Genomic DNA, 15311 nt, shown 5'->3' on the forward strand with positions numbered 1-15311 from the left:
ATGTTTGTACATGATGAAGAAACTGTCTTAGATTCTTTGTATATTGGTTGATATGAAAGAACAAGGTTATATCTAACCATGTCATCGAGGTGCCTAATTGTGAAAGTTACATTATCACGGAGCCATGTGTGTAATATTTATCAAATGTGTGTAATGTTTCCCAAATGAGATTTTTGTGCTATCCGTCGTACTCAACTTAGGGTTTACGATTAGGGTTTTGATCGAGACCTAGGATTAGTAGGTCTTTACCATTTGGTTTAACAAGTGCTGTGTTGTTGAACTAGGAGCTCTGGTTGCCCAAGAAAGGACTTGTTTTTGACAGCCAAAGTACCATTATATACGTTTCAACCTTGTGGGGCGGTTATATTCTTTTGACCTTCCAATCGGTGGATTTGGTACAGCAAAGATTGACATTTCAACAGAGTCTAATCCTTTGATATTTAAAAAATAATAATAATAAAACCGTCTAATCCTAATAATTCTCCTTGTGAAATACAAATCTTGTAGAGGTCTTGGTGGAAAATTTGGTACACATTTTCTCCAACTCTTTCGCTACGGCTGAAGGACCACAGTAGAAAACCCCTGTCCAGGAAACCCAAAATTTTCAACGTCTTTTTCCCTTTGATATGGCTGTTGCCCTACTTGCACGGCTACAAAGTTATAATGTACAAATCTTTTATGCTGAGAAATTATTTGCATCTTACCAATCCGTGCTTCTCTATGCCTATGTGCCAATTTTGAGAAGATGCTGATCCAGTTTGGTCGGGCAAAATGCGTACGTACCTGAAAATTCCATCAGATATATTATCTATATTTAACAACCTTCCATTTGGTTGGAACACTCTTACCACCACAAGAGGGATAGAAAGAGAGGGTTGTATGATAGACGTTTAAGCCTGCAGATTGCTTTAACTAAGTATGCAGGCCAAAGCATTGTGATTAGGCATTGTAGTGCAGTACTTACCGGAGTCCGGGAAACAAAGTCTATACCATTTTTGGCATGATGCAATGCCTGTATAGCGCTTATTAGAACCGAGCGTGCATCGCCCTCTTGATACACACAAGTTAAGAAATTGTGCATCTCTACAACAGACTGAAGGATGATGATCACCAAAAGTAATGAGAATGCAGTGAAAAATGGTTTGCAGAAAAAAATTATGATTAAAGTTAACCTTTGGCTTGTACCTGCTTTTGGTTTGAGTTTGATATTTCCTTGATGATGTCTCTAAACCAGTCAAAGGAGCTCTGTTCTCTTGTAACCCAATAAAGATAGGCTTTTAGTGGAGCTTTTCTTAAGCTGCATTCTCTGCAACCAGTCTATTTAAATCCCATCACCCATCAGAAGGATTTGTTAGTTGTCTCAAATGAAACACAAAGTCAAACAAATTAACCAAGCCAAGAAAATCTTACATGATCACAATGTGATTTTTCGGCACCATTGACAACATCTTTGAGGATGCTAATGAAAGGTGTAAAACCTATGCCTAGACCAATTAGAACAACAATGTCATACTTGACATGGTCTTGAGAGGCGGCACCATAGGGCCCATCAATGTGTACTTTGGGATAGCCCTTAACTCCAGATAATGCTGCCTGTAAAAGTTCAAAAGGAAAAATCCCTGTAATGCATAAGCTTTTTCCAAATTTTGATAAACTCTTTCTATTCAATTTTCCCAATTTTTACCTCTTGGAAGAGACTGTATATTTGATAACTCCAGTCTCCAGCAGTTCTAATATGCACACTTAGGTAGTCGTCTTCTGGTCCAGAAGTCAAGGAAAACGGGTGCCTGAGTCAACGAATAAAGAAGCGAAAGAAACAGAATTCAAAATCCATAGGCATTGAAGTAAATTTTAGTTAATTACATGCAGGACTCTAGAACAGATAAATGCTATAGTTTAAATGTACCATTCAAATGGTGAAATTTGAGGGCATTGAATGAATATGTACATGCCACTCAGGTACTTAAACCCTTCTGGTTTATTCAATTGGAGGGACAAAACTTTTCCTGGATAAATACTTGCCTGCACAATTGTAACACAGAAAGAAGTAAACAAAGGGTTGAATTTAATTCCCAACCAACTGCCATTGCAACAATTGCAGATTGATGAATTTTCAAAGTACTTCCTTCAGATTAACAAGGTTAATGGTAGTATTGGCCTTTACCTTCAAAATTTCCACCTCATAAAATCCTGATCGTATGGCTCGAAATACTCGTTCTCCTGTATATAATAGAACTGGAATGGCAATATACATCCATGTCTGCTTAAGAAAATTCTTAACATTAAAACTCTATATAAAGGTAAAATTCTAAATACACGAGGACAAAATAAAGTTCAGTTTAAAGGCTTACTGTTTTTTCAGTTACATTGTCTGTAAGGAAGAGGAACATAGAGTGAAGAATGAGCAATGCATATACAGCAATGAACAAGTGGTGTGAGTACCAAAAGGTATTATAGCCTGTGACATTCCGAACAGACCTTGGCAGAGAAGGCGGTTGGCGGCGTGGCCATTTTGTTGCAAGTGAAAATGCTATCATCATTAGTACTACCATAACAATCCCTGTTGCCACCTCCTTTGTAGCCAATATTTCAAAGTATGATGGCTGATGATACCCGAATCTGGCAGCTATTGTTTGCCAGAAGATTAAACGATCTGAATCACTAATTCTTGGAAAGTCACAAGCAAGGTGAGGACCACCATGCAGGATAACTCCTACTACTATCCCTCCTGCAATCATCTGCACAAAATTCAACACAAAATGTAGACATACTTGTTAGTAAAGTAGAGTGCTATATAGGACAAAATTTTCAAGTTTTTGAGGTTGGTTTTCCATTGGCTCCAAAACTAAAAGCTTGAAATATTTGTTTTAAGGTGGTCGTTCTGAGTGTGGAGCAAGTGTTCTACCACTAGAGCTAGGCTAGCTATCAGTCAAACTACCTTGTGGAAGTTAATGTTGTCATTAAATGGAATAATTGAGTTGATCGAACGGTTCTTGCGAAGCCATGTAATTGTATTACGACAAACAGGGAGGAGAATTAGAGCCATGTTGAATTTCAGGGTTTCAGCAGCACCTTTAGCAGTGGACAGGCAGTACCCCATTACTTGAAAAGCTGCTCTATGGCGATATTGTATAAATTTCCAAGTGAATAGTGCAGTACATATGATCAACCACAACAAAATTATCCATGCACGTCGCCAATATGATCGAAATAAAACTTCGTTCTTAGACCTTGGCTCTTCACATAGGTCAAAACTGTAATATGGACGTCTGATTGACAAGTGATTTGTTGAAAAGGAGCCCTTTGATAAGCTCATTTTGATGAGAGTCTCAAATTGATTGAGCTGCAAGTTAATGGCAAACATTAGAAAGTCAATAAAATGTTCTTGCACATGAATTAACATGTTACAATCTCCAGAATTAGATGCTATTCATTTCTCAAAGAGGGTCATATCTTTATTTTTGTTTTTGAGAGAATGAATTTCCATGTTTGAATGGTACCTCAATATATCCCTGGTTTTCAATGTCAAGATGTTCCATGACTAAAGCAGCATAGTCTTCTGCTTCCTCATGGGTCAATGATAACTTATTTGTAGAAGCACTTAGTATAATGGTCTGCAAAAGTGCCCAAATTCCAAGCGAACCAGTAACCATGAGCACAAAATTAATGCTATCTATGTAATAATGCAAGTTTTTTAGACCTCAAATGGTGAAGTTAATTACAGTCATTCAGGTAGAAGAGTGCTTTTCATGAGAGTGTGACGCAGTTACCTGCTTAAGATCTTTCTTAGTTATTCTTCCGTCCATGTTTCTGTCACACCTGAAAAGAATTACAACCTTAGAGAAAAATTCAATTCCAAAAGAAGGTAATTTTCTTGATGTAAACAATTGTAACAAGGCTTAAGCTAAGCATCTTATTGAATTATAATGAGGATTATTACAAGTCAAAGTAAATCTGTATCCTCGAATCGAAGCAAGGGTCAGTCATACGACACCAGTAACTATGCAGTTCGTCCTTCGACATATCAACATTCCGATCCCTTGTTCCCCTTAGAGCCCTTAATAGCTCATTAGCAAACTCTGGCGTCTGTTGCATGCCTGCCAAATATGAACCAAAGTATATTATCAAAGAAGGAGCTAATATATTTTTAAAGATGTAGATGTATGTAAAAGCCAAAGGTAATTATATGACAGAAGAACAAAACTTTCAAGCTAGTGCTACCATGGTAAATAACAACCACAGTAATTAATCTAAAAAGAAGAACAAAAACGGTAGAGGCCAACAAAGCCGCCCACCAAAAAAATAAAACTAATGCACACAGGGCAAGCCAAAGACACAAAGAAGTCACAGAAAAAAACAAATACATTCTGCAAAAACAATCACATTCTGCAGAAAAAAGGAAAACATGTTCTGCAGAGAATAAACAGAACCAAGCCAAAAGTTAAAATGAATAAAATATTGATGGGAATCGTTAATTCTATTTGCTAGACTTTAAAATATGTAATATGATAAACTTAATTAAGTGTAGGCTTGCTCACCTATACACAGACCAAAATCAGACCATTTTATAACCGGTTCAACTCCGTTTCCGGTTAATGCAAGCCGGTCAAACCGCTCCTCTACACCCTTCCACTCCATCCCACCGTTGCCCATGGTACCAACAAATCTCAGCCATTGAGTTTTAGTGGCTGAACCCGCTGTGGATGCCACCCCACCATTCTCTGCCATATAATACTGCCGGTTCAGTGCAGCTTGAAGTGGTTCTGTTTTATCACCATGAGGTTCAGTCCAAACCGGAGAGAAAGACAGAGGAACAACGCTAGCACTGCAAGAAGACGAAGAAGATGAAGATGGTGAGAGAGCTGAAACAGAGGGTTGGTGAGGGGTTTGGAGCTGTGCATGTGCCTCCATTTTTGGTGATCAAAGTTTTTGTAAGGGAAGAAAGAAATGTGGTTGGTTGTGATGTGGGAGTTTATTTAAAACAAGATTGATGGGTTTTCTAGAATGCAGAGTGCTTATAACTTGTTGAAAAGAATGCATGTTTTAAGGATGAAGAAGAAAAGAGTGGCAGCATTTAATTTGTTTTGTTTGAGAGATACAAACTATAGCTAGCTTATGGGCTTTCTTGTTCACTTGGTTTCTTGGATTTGGGTGGTTAAGAAAATTAAGTAAGAGAGGTTTTGTTAGTGGCTGAAAAATTAGGAGCAGAAAGGAAATGAGAGCAGGTAGACTAATGAAAAGGTTGTGATGAGAGAGAGAGAGAGAGAGAGAGAGTTAAATTTCCCACCAGCCTAAACCAAATACATCTCAGAATGAAATGATTCTCACCATGCAAGAAAGGGATTTGGAGAATAATTGGTTATAAAAGTCACATTGAGCTAGCAGCTCCCAATTGCTCCATTAATTTGTACATTGTGCATTGCATGCCTAGCTATGAGTTATATATATTCTGTGGACAAAAGACAAAGGGTGTGCAGGTCATAAGACTTACAGTTATTTAATTGTGCACCCAACAACACCATGACCTTGAAGTCAGAATTAGGCAAATGATTGGCCACAGTTATTCATCAACTCAACTTTACGCAGTTGGTCAAACCATGTATGTGTTTCTATATATATTTTTCGGTGACATATTTAAATAACATATTATATTTAACAAAATATAGTGAAAATTTGTCACTGGCCTTACGAGATCCCCAAATATTTCCACTATGTATTTTCATCCAGTAATGTAAACAAAGTGTATAATTCGAGTTTCTCCTTCAAGTGGGTTCAAAAATTCTAAGAAATTGTCGTTTGTGAATATATATAATTTTTTTCACCCTCTTTTTCTGTGTTTCAAAAGAGTGGAAAGATATGGAAAAAAAAAAATCATTTTCCTCTAAGAAATTATTGCAGTTGTAGGTTATGCCGGTTGGTCAGGACAATGAGCGGCGAGCCTGACTCCTTGCACTCAAGTTTGAATCTCATTCCCTTATAAATTAGATTAACTTAAATTATCGCCTGTATTAAATAAATAAAAACTATATATTATCTTTGCATATTAGCTGAAAATGTTCAAGAAGATGGAATCACAAGAAAAAGTTGGACTGGGTCGACCCATCAACAAACTGGGTAAAGAGTGCTGGGCGAAGCAAAAGTAAGGCCCAAGCTCTCTACCTCTCCTCTCTCTAGTTGGGCTGACCCATCTGATGGACCCGAATTGGGTCCTTACCCACCAGACTGGACAAATAGAATACCTTTCATTAACGTTAATTTCGCAATTATGGAAAGTTTGTAGGTAGATCTGCACTTGGATTACTTTACCAACCATCCTATCAAAAAAAAAAATTTACACACGCACACACACACACACACACACAGAGATTCCCTTACCAAGCATTGAGGTGGGGGGAGGGAGTTACAGGAAAATCAAAAGCAAAGGAAGCCGCAGCTAGATCTGAGAAAGAAAGCAAAACCAGTTATATACAGCGGTAATTTTCATTTCAGTTTTCCTTTGATTTTTTATCGTGTGTCCTTCTCTATTTTGATTCTTTTGTCCCCTTTCAAGTTTTCGTTTATGTATAATTTTGAGACTGCTTATGATGTTTAGCCCTCTGCTTGCTTCTCTAGAAAATGCAACGAATGAATATGATTTTATACTCTTAAGTGTGTCTTTCGTTGCATAACTTATGTGAACTTACTAGATTTTTGTGAACAAGTTTTCGTTTGTTAAGTTGTTTTTATACACGTTTATTCATGTATGTATTATGTACGTCGACCTGCATTTACTTTGCACAAAATATGTTAAATTTGACATTTTAGTTACCTGTTCTCTCAATATCATTTGTTCAAACAGTTGGGTTGTTGTCTTTCTGTTAATTGAACAGAAATGTTGAATGTAATGTCAATATTTTTTCAATTTCTTTAAGGTGTTGGAGCCTTTGTGATTGATATGAAGGATATTTCTTTATGATGATTATTTTTTCTTTGTTGGACATAGATTTTCATGGAAGGATTGGTGGGTGTTTCACGAGTCACCCCAGTTCGTACTCATTTGAGGCAAAAGCACCTTCCTTTTGTTCCTACGTCTTCACTGAAATTTACAAAAGTTTGTATAGAAATAGAACTAGAGTTGGAATGAACCAACATCCCAAATCACCCAACCCAATTGCTGCTTCAATTCAACCATTAGAAGCCTCCGCATTGAGCCGCTTTGACAACATGCAACCATCCAAAGGTAATGTGATTGATTGAACCTGGGAACTTGTATTTGCGTCTTTGGTAAAATTGGTTTGAGGAGACTTTTGATTCATTGGAGCTGAAAACTTAGCTTTGCAACATAAATATATAATTTGTGGTAGAAAGTGTGGCACTATTTGTTGCGTCACTGAAATTTTGTATGGAATTTATGTTCAAAGACTGAAGAGCAGTTGCCTTACCTAGGCATAAGAGTATGAGCTTATGGATTCAGCTTTGAAATTAAAAATAAAAAGCTCAATAAAATATAGTTTGAGACTTTCAGAACCATATGACCTTGTGTGATGGATGTTTATTTTAATGCATAGAGGTTCTTGATTTATGGAGAAATGCTGATGCGGTGTGCTTCGATGTGGATAGCACTGTTTGCCTGGATGAGGGCATTGATGAACTTGCAGAATATTGTGGAGCTGGAAAGGCTGTTGCAGAATGGACGGCTAGGTTAAATTTATTATTGGAATTGCTTTCATCTGTTTCGTAATGTGGAATTTTCAACTCTCACTGTTGTTCTCATCCTTGCCAGGGCAATGAGTGGTTCAGTACCTTTTGAGGAGGCTTTGGCTGCTAGACTATCTTTGTTTAATCCTTCCCTATCTCAAGTCCAAGATTTTCTGGAAGAGAGGCCCGCAAGGTAGGAGGGCTCCTTTAGATTATCTTGAGTGTATGCTGGCTTCCTTTTAATTGTCTATGGTTTGTTGCCTTCTTGTTTGCTTAATTTGGAGCTTGACTTTGGTCTTGATAAAATCATTGTGTTTTTCTTATAGAATTTGAAGACACAAGTTATGACTACTTAAGATGAAAATATTGCCATTATTAGCAAAAGATGTGTACGAGACATTTACTTGACAGCATATAAAATAATGACTTCCCAATGGTTATTTATACTTACCTCAAGAAATATTGTTGAAAGGGTAGAAATGAAATGATTTAGGTCTGCTTATTTGCACTTCTGGCAATTTGATGACCAAAAAATTTCTGATCTGGTTGTGGTGTACAATTCTGTGTAGGCTTTCACCTGGCATAGATGAGTTAGTCAAGAAGCTGAAGGCTAATGACACTGATGTTTACTTGGTCTCTGGAGGCTTCCGTCAAATGATCAAAGTATGCTGCTGAATAATTCAATGAGTGCCTTTGTTCTGTTGCTACTTTTTTTTTTTTTTTTCTCTTATGTATCATTTGTCAGTTGAAGATGCAGAATACATTGAAAATTAACATCCTCCTTTAATATTGTAAATTGTTAACTGAGTAACTTGTTCTGAAGCCTGTGGCATCGATTCTTGGGATACCGCCTGAAAATGTGTTTGCAAATCAACTGCTATTTGGAACATCTGGAGAGTTTCTGGGTTTTGACAAAAATGAGCCCACTTCAAGGAGTGGTGGAAAAGCCACTGCAGTGCAACAAATAAGGAAGGTTGGTCTATGGCCGTGTGTTCAATGTTTTAGTTTCCAAGTATGTTGCTTGAAAAGCTGATTAAACTGGTTTTCCAGGCTCATACTTACAAGGAATTAATCATGATTGGGGATGGTGCGACTGATCTTGAGGTAATCAATCACTGAAACTTCCAAACTGCTATCCTGCAACAAGATTTGTTTGTGTTTTCTGTGTCTCACATACTCACATATAGCCATGAATATAAAACTAAATGATAACCATGCTCGAGAAGCCTTGAAACATTAAGACTTCTTTGTCAAGTGTCTCTGTGCGTTTCTCTCATATATAAGCATTATCAATGAAATAATATTTTGTTTAAGCTGACTCGTGAAATTCTCCATCCAATATCATTTGTCTCTATATCCAGGCACGCCAACCAGGAGGTGCTGACTTGTTCATTTGCTATGCTGGTGTTCAATTTCGAGAGGCTGTAGCGGCAAAGGCCAATTGGCTTGTTTTTAATTTTGAAGACTTGATAAGCTCCTTGGACTAATAGCCTGTACCCTTTTGTGCCCTATTCATTCTTTATCGTGTACTATTGTTCCTCCATTGCGCTGCCAGCACTGCTGCATTAGTATAGTTATACCCTTCCGATTTGTACAAGGTAACATTTTCCTATGTATAAAAATCACAGGAAGATGAATAAGGAGTGTGCATTGGGTGTTTCGTTGTAGGATACTGTCTGTGTACTTGAATGGGAAAATATATTGTGTGGGATACTAGTTACAAAGTTTATATAAATGATTGGACCATTTACCCTGAAGTCCTGTACAAAAAATACATCTGTGAATCTGTGATATCAGGGAGAAGAAAACTCAAGTCTTACATTGAAGGAAAGTGTTGATGTTGAGGTTGACCCGTGTGCAAGCATGCCTAAACATCAACACTTTCCTTGCAAAGAAGAAACAAGAGTTTCCTTTTACCTAATTTCTTATTCACTCATTCATTGGCATTGGGTTGTGTTTGTGGTAGTTAAAATGTCTATCAATCAAAAGAGCTGGTGGTTGGCCAACTCATTGAATTGGTGATCTAGTCCCCCACCTCATCCATTTAAGCACCAGAAACTTGCGAAAAAAGAAAAGCAAATGAACAGACAACTCCAATATCAATCGCAACTCCAATATCAATAGAAATTTTTTTTTTTTTCGGTGAACAAAAGGGAGCCTATCCCATCCCAGGGTTAGAGTATACTGAGACTTCTTTGAGGTACAAAGGAGGTCTTAGCCATTTTTTTGGGTTTTACATATTACTCATCAAAAAATATTATCGACTGTGGAACTTGAACCTAGGCATGAATAGCAAAGAGAACGCTCATTCCCAACTCAACCAACCCTCATTAGCATATCATGTTAGATTTTGGTTTTGCCTAATATGTGCACTGCAAAGTATGAAATCAATGGGGCTTACAATTAAACAGGGGACATTGACAAATATCAATATAATAATTCAAAGCGCACGATTGGTTGCTCTGTGAAGCACTTGTAAGTGTGGTGTTAATGATGATAAGGGGTCCATCCATGTGGATTGCTTGGTCTGAATTTGAGTCTGAGGCCAAGCTAATCAAAGTTAAACAAGTCCACCTTTTGTGTCCTTTCCTTTCCTTTTCACATAATATATGTCCATTTCCTCTTGTTTGGGCTACACTTTACATAACATTGTGACCCCTCCCCCTACCCATTTATTTTCTTCAATTTATACTTTAAAACGGTGATTGAGTTCAAAAGGTCCCTACAAAAGAGACAATCTTTTTCAACTGCCATGTTAGCGTTAAAAAGCTTTTCCAACTTTCATCTTGACTTATGGATGAACAAGGTGGTTGGTATTTTATTTCATTTTCTTGTATGTTTTTTTTTTCTTTCTTTTTTTGTTGGTTTTGTAAAGGGCGATTATATCTAAGGCACGTCATAGAAAAGCCCACCAAGTTCTTTCAAAGAATGCCTACTCTGAAAAGCTTATGTACGAGTGAAGTGATTAGGATCTACCCAAATGTCCAACCGGGAAAAAAAAAAAAAAACTATTTAGAGCTTATAAAAAATTATTTTTCTTTTAAAATATAGAATTTAAATTAAAATGATTTTTTTTTTTTGTCATAATTTTTAAAAAAAATCAAGAAGACGATAGTAATATTTATCGGGTAGAATTTTATTATTTTATGCGTCCTTAGAAAATAAAAAGAAAAATACAAAAATGAATTAATTCTGTTTTAAAAAAGGAAAGGAAAAGATCTCGTTTATCAAATGTAAGAATTTGTGGTGTATCCCTCTGTAGATAACAGAGCAACGGGTGTTATTCCTCCGAGGAATCCAATTCTTCAAGATTCACCAAATATCGTCTTCGAAAGTTTGGTTTCTCTTAGATTTGCTTCCCAAACTCACAGGTTCTTTTAAATTAAGCTTTTTTTTCTTTTCTTGCTTCTCCATCGCCGAGAAGAGGAAGAGCTCTGAGCTATTTTCACCTTCTTGCCAATGCGGTAGTCATTCAAATGGGTTTTCTGAGCCAAGAGGCTGCTTTCAAATTCGTAATAGCTTAGATTTTTGATATCCAGGCAGGCATCCCTGGGCTTTTGTTGCGGTTGTGGCTTCTTGGAGGAGTTTTCCGAGGAAATGGAAATTGTTCTTTGATAGTGTATGTAGGTTGCTATCAATAAGTGGGTAGATTTTAGATTTTCGGCATTCCTTGGAACATATGGTTCTTGTCTCTGATATGCTGTTGTTCTTGTAGCTCTTGGTTGATTATCTTTTGTGAGTTTGAGAAATTTGTCTCTGCAATTGTTTATTGCTGCAGAAGTTGAGGCTTATTCAGTATTTTGGGCTTGCATATTGATGCCTTTAACTGTTTTGTTCTGCTCCAGAAGTAGTAATTTACCATCGTCCAGATTTGGATTCTGAGAATTGATAGAGGAAATTCTGTCTTGTTGAGTTGGGCAGCTGTTTTACTTTCTACAAAGCTGGCTTTTAGTCATGTATTTTCATAATCAATTGCGCCAAACTGTGAAGATTTTTTATTCTTAGATTCAAACTTCTTTCCCCCTCACATTTGGCTTCATGGAATTTTTTGGTTTTGGGTTGTTGATATCGAGAACTGAAAGAAAGATAAAATTTTGCTTTGTGGAATCCTTTTAGTGTGTGTTTTTCAGTGGAAGGGACAGCAGATATGGACTTGTGGGTGGTTGCAGCAGCTGCTGGCGCTGGATATTTGACTAAGTATTGGCAGAATATTTCTAGGAATGGGGATAAGGATAGCTTGTTACAGTTTTCTTCTGGGGATGCAAATCTTGACAAATCTGAGTCCCCAAGCCGTCCCTTCCAGAGACTCGCACAGAGAAAGAAAGTGGGTGATGCCGTTTCTACAGATAGAAAAATGGTTTCAGATAATAACCTGTTAGAAAGTGCTTGTGGGACAGAAGTGGCTTCTACTAGTGGGTATGATGGTGAAAAACTGGGAGGCTTTGTAAATTACAAGGACTGCAATGTACTTTCTCTATCAAATATGTTACCAGTATACTCAGGAAATGACAATAAGGATGGGGATGGAACTTGGCTAAGTAATGATATTGATGACAGTACTAGTGTCATGTTGCCTAAATCTCCAAATGGAGAAAGGGGTTCTTCTCATGTTCCTCTGAGGAACAGAAGCTCTATTAGAGCTAAACATTCATACAGGCATATTGTTAAGCCGGTCAGTTCCTTAGAAAGTTGCCTTATGGCTCAATTATATAAAGAGCGTGCTGAAATGGAAGAGTATGCGCTTACCCTTCCATCATCATCCACTCCAAGTATTAGGCCATTGTTTGTGACTAATGGAAGCCGAATAATCAGCAGAGGTAGTGGTGATCATTTCAGTGCTCATATTGGAATTGAGGAAAATAAGCTGCATAAGGAAGCCTATTTAGAAACAAATGAAAATGTCTGCGGGTTTCCTCCACCACCGAAACTGGGTTATTTGGATCTCTCTAAGAAGATGAAAACTAAGACAGGAAAGGGACGGAATGGAAGATTGGGCAGTTCCAGTAAAATGGTCAATGGGAAACACTTCCATTCTGAAGGTGGTAGTCTTTTCATATTCTAGTGGTATCTTTATTTTTTGTGTAATTCTCAGTAATATTCAGATGGTTATAGACTAAAATTCCACTTCATGAGAGTAACCTATGTCTTTGTTTTAGAGGCTGTTCAAGTCTGTCTCTTTGCTTGAAAGTTTTTGTGTTCTGTCCTTGTCATGGAATTTTCTTTCTGTTAAGAAATATATTAAATTTTCAAAGCAAGGGAAAATCAATTATGTCTACTGTTATACAGGAGAAAGGATATTATCCAGCGTTATTAGGTTGCTAAGCAAGGGAAAGTCATTTGTTTATATGATTATGCTCTATTAAGTCACTAAGTTCAAGAGACTAATAAAAGGTCCTAAGTGCATATCTGACTAGAACCAATTGTGAAGCTACTATTTGTGTTGACCATCCAGTAATTAAATTGCTACTCGTGAGTGTGTGGTATTTTTCTAATTTGTCACAGTTTATGTCCTAATACTTTTGCCTTCATCAGGTTCACCAGAAGGACCAGTTCTACTCTGTCTTGGGATTTCTATTGGCATAATATCTTCTTTTATAACAAATAAACGAGAAGTTGACAAGTTGAAAGATCTATTGAAGCAGACTGAGAACTTGGTTCAGGATCTGGAGGAAGAACTTGAGATGAAAGATTCAGTAACAGTGAAGGAGCTAGCTAAGGAGAATTATGAATCACATGATACTTGTGACCATTCATTTTTTGACAGGGCACCAAATTCGTTTTCTCCTGAACAGAATATGGACAAATATGATGGTAGAGATTCATATGACCGGAAAGCAGAAGAGTTTTCAGAGTCAATGAGTAAAATAGAGGCAGAGCTTGAAGCTGAACTTGAGAGGTTGGGGCTAAACGTGAATACTTCTACTACAGAGAGAAGATTGATTGATCTTACCGAGGTCAGTGTATGCATAATTTGTATTCTTATGTTTAAGCAGCACATCTTTATATTATAGTTTTACATTGAATCTATATGTTCATTGGGTTCAAGTACTTCACTGTATTAAATATACATTTGGCCTTTTCCTATTACTCAAATGGTTTTCTGTACAGCTTCATGGGTGGAATCATCCAAATAATTACTTCAAACTAAGTGAAAAGAAAAAACAGCAATTTTATTAATTCTGCTTACAAGGCTTCAAACATATTCATTCTGTTTTACTTATGCTAGTATTTTCATACCATGGACCTTGCTAGTCTATAAAACTTACCAAATGCTAAGAATTAAGATATTTGATTGTAACGTTTGATTGTTGGGGTGTTTAGGTATTTATATTAAACATTAATGAGGCTTTCTCTTTCTTTTTCTTTGTCAGTTCTAGTATCATGTCTTTCTAGGAAATGAATTTTAATCTCATAGGACCCGCCCATTACTTATTTTCTTTAATTCAAATGAACTTTTTTGGCTAATGTGATGATCTCATCAAATTCTTGTTAAGTGCTAACAGAGATGAAAATTTGTGCAGCTTGACCCAGACTTAATCGCAGATTTTGCTCAAGGCGAGTTGAGAGCTGACATCGTTGGTGGTTTAGCTGTTGCCCAACCCAAGTCAAATGAAGAGGCAAGCCGCGCCTCTACAGCTCATCACTGTGCAAACTATGCAGTTTCTCCTAGAGAGCTTAGCTTGCGTCTGCATGAAGTTATCCAGTCAAGCCTAGAAGAACGTGTCCAGGAGCTTGAGGCAGCTCTAGAGAACAGCCAAAGGAAGGTCAAGATCATGGAATTGAACCACGAGGATTGTGGAAGTGGGTTCTCAGAAAGTTGTATACATTCCACAATCCAAGAAAGTACAAATTCTGAAGAAAAATGCAAAACTGTGGCGGAGCCTCTGGTCATGAATTTATCAGGAGAAGCTTTAGATGCATACAATGAGGCTTACGAAGAGTTGATGAAGATCAGTGAGTCAGAAGAGGAGGATTCGCCTTGTCAAGTTTTTGAAACATTCAGGGCTCAAAACCCCTGTCAAACTCAAAGTGATGAGGTAAATGGTTCCATAGGACATTTTGCTTCCAGTAAAGAGGAAACCTTAGCAGAGGATATCTTTTCCTTCGAGAGCAAATTAAGAATGTTGGATGAGGAGCACATTTCCAGGGTTCAGAGTTCAAATAACACATCTGTAACTGGGGAAGAGCATAGTGATTCTGATGCAGAGATGGAGAAACAATTGATAATGCAGATTGTGGAGAAGACCAAGAAAGGTTCTCCTGTAGTCCTGAATGCGCAAAGGTGGTTGTTCCAATCAATGGATGAGACTGAGCGTTAAAATGAAACAGAAATCAAATTTTGCAGTGTATAGATCCATACAAAGTATAGAAGAGGTTAGGTATTCATTCTATAGCTAAGCTAATCTGTCATTTGTTCTAACGATGTTTACTGATTCTTTTTTCAAGGCTTTGTTTATCCGGTCATCAGAAACTTGTTCAAATATTTTCAATTTTATATGCTCTTCCATTTCTGTCTCACTTTCCTTGTTTCTCCTGTCCAAGGAATCATAAGATTTACAGCCCTGTGTTTGCAACTTTCAGTTCTAGAGGAAAACTTTTGTGGTATCCATTTTGATTTAATGAATGGACATGCA

The 15311-nt window shown here is 37.2% G+C and overlaps 3 protein-coding genes across 6 annotated transcripts; 2 read left to right on the forward strand and 1 right to left on the reverse strand.

Annotated features, from left to right (window-relative positions):
• Nucleotides 1–333: 333 nt before the first annotated feature.
• Nucleotides 334–5163, reverse strand: LOC103338602 (respiratory burst oxidase homolog protein F-like). 4 transcript variants are annotated; one of them, XM_089041118.1, is made up of 14 exons: nucleotides 4539–5154; nucleotides 3941–4097; nucleotides 3771–3819; nucleotides 3501–3614; nucleotides 2939–3343; nucleotides 2352–2738; nucleotides 2165–2260; nucleotides 1907–2022; nucleotides 1685–1787; nucleotides 1411–1593; nucleotides 1186–1317; nucleotides 965–1093; nucleotides 705–783; nucleotides 334–582 (listed from the first exon to the last, which is right to left on the reverse strand). In XM_089041118.1, exons 1-14 carry the CDS (start codon nucleotides 4909–4911, stop codon nucleotides 473–475), a joined length of 2433 nt encoding a protein of 810 aa, XP_088897244.1. In that variant the 5' UTR covers nucleotides 4912–5154; the 3' UTR covers nucleotides 334–472. The 4 variants fall into 4 exon arrangements, with proteins under 4 accessions (XP_088897244.1, XP_088897245.1, XP_088897243.1 ...); XM_089041117.1 differs by having other exon boundaries at nucleotides 414–582; nucleotides 849–1093; nucleotides 4539–5163; XM_089041120.1 differs by having other exon boundaries at nucleotides 414–582; nucleotides 991–1093; nucleotides 4539–5162.
• A 1819-nt stretch (nucleotides 5164–6982) lies between these two features.
• PSP (3-phosphoserine phosphatase) lies at nucleotides 6983–9434 on the forward strand. Its single transcript, XM_089041425.1, is given in 8 exon segments — nucleotides 6983–7088; nucleotides 7091–7219; nucleotides 7548–7680; nucleotides 7763–7870; nucleotides 8247–8340; nucleotides 8501–8650; nucleotides 8728–8781; nucleotides 9039–9434. Coding segments are annotated over 8 exon segments (894 nt in total). The 5' UTR covers nucleotides 6983–6988; the 3' UTR covers nucleotides 9165–9434.
• A 1458-nt stretch (nucleotides 9435–10892) lies between these two features.
• On the forward strand, nucleotides 10893–15195 carry LOC103338579 (uncharacterized). The gene is made up of 3 exons (XM_008241796.3): nucleotides 10893–12716; nucleotides 13210–13631; nucleotides 14199–15195. The coding sequence occupies exons 1-3, from the start codon at nucleotides 11825–11827 to the stop codon at nucleotides 14994–14996; spliced, it is 2112 nt and encodes a 703-aa protein (XP_008240018.2). The 5' UTR covers nucleotides 10893–11824; the 3' UTR covers nucleotides 14997–15195.
• Nucleotides 15196–15311: the final 116 nt, after the last annotated feature.

Source organism: Prunus mume, linkage group LG7 (assembly GCF_029339155.1).
Source record: "Prunus mume cultivar Tortuosa linkage group LG7, ASM2933915v1, whole genome shotgun sequence".
Lineage (NCBI taxonomy): Eukaryota > Viridiplantae > Streptophyta > Magnoliopsida > Rosales > Rosaceae > Prunus > Prunus mume.

What these genes read in the sequence shown, in the direction of transcription:
- LOC103338602 (XM_089041117.1), bottom strand. Translation starts at nt 4,911, where the DNA reads ATGGAGGCACATGCACAGCTCCAAACCCCTCACCAACCCTCTGTTTCA. An exon ending in CTAAGAAAGATCTTAAGCAG is followed by an intron (nt 3,615 to 3,770) that starts GTAACTGCGTCA and finishes GCACTTTTGCAG; the next exon opens with ACCATTATACTAAGTGCTTC. An exon ending in CAAACTCAAACCAAAAGCAG is followed by an intron (nt 1,094 to 1,185) that starts GTACAAGCCAAA and finishes ATCATCCTTCAG; the next exon opens with TCTGTTGTAGAGATGCACAA.
- LOC103338579 (XM_008241796.3), top strand. Translation starts at nt 11,825, where the DNA reads ATGGACTTGTGGGTGGTTGCAGCAGCTGCTGGCGCTGGATATTTGACT. An exon ending in GAAACACTTCCATTCTGAAG is followed by an intron (nt 12,717 to 13,209) that starts GTGGTAGTCTTT and finishes TGCCTTCATCAG; the next exon opens with GTTCACCAGAAGGACCAGTT. An exon ending in GATTGATTGATCTTACCGAG is followed by an intron (nt 13,632 to 14,198) that starts GTCAGTGTATGC and finishes AAATTTGTGCAG; the next exon opens with CTTGACCCAGACTTAATCGC.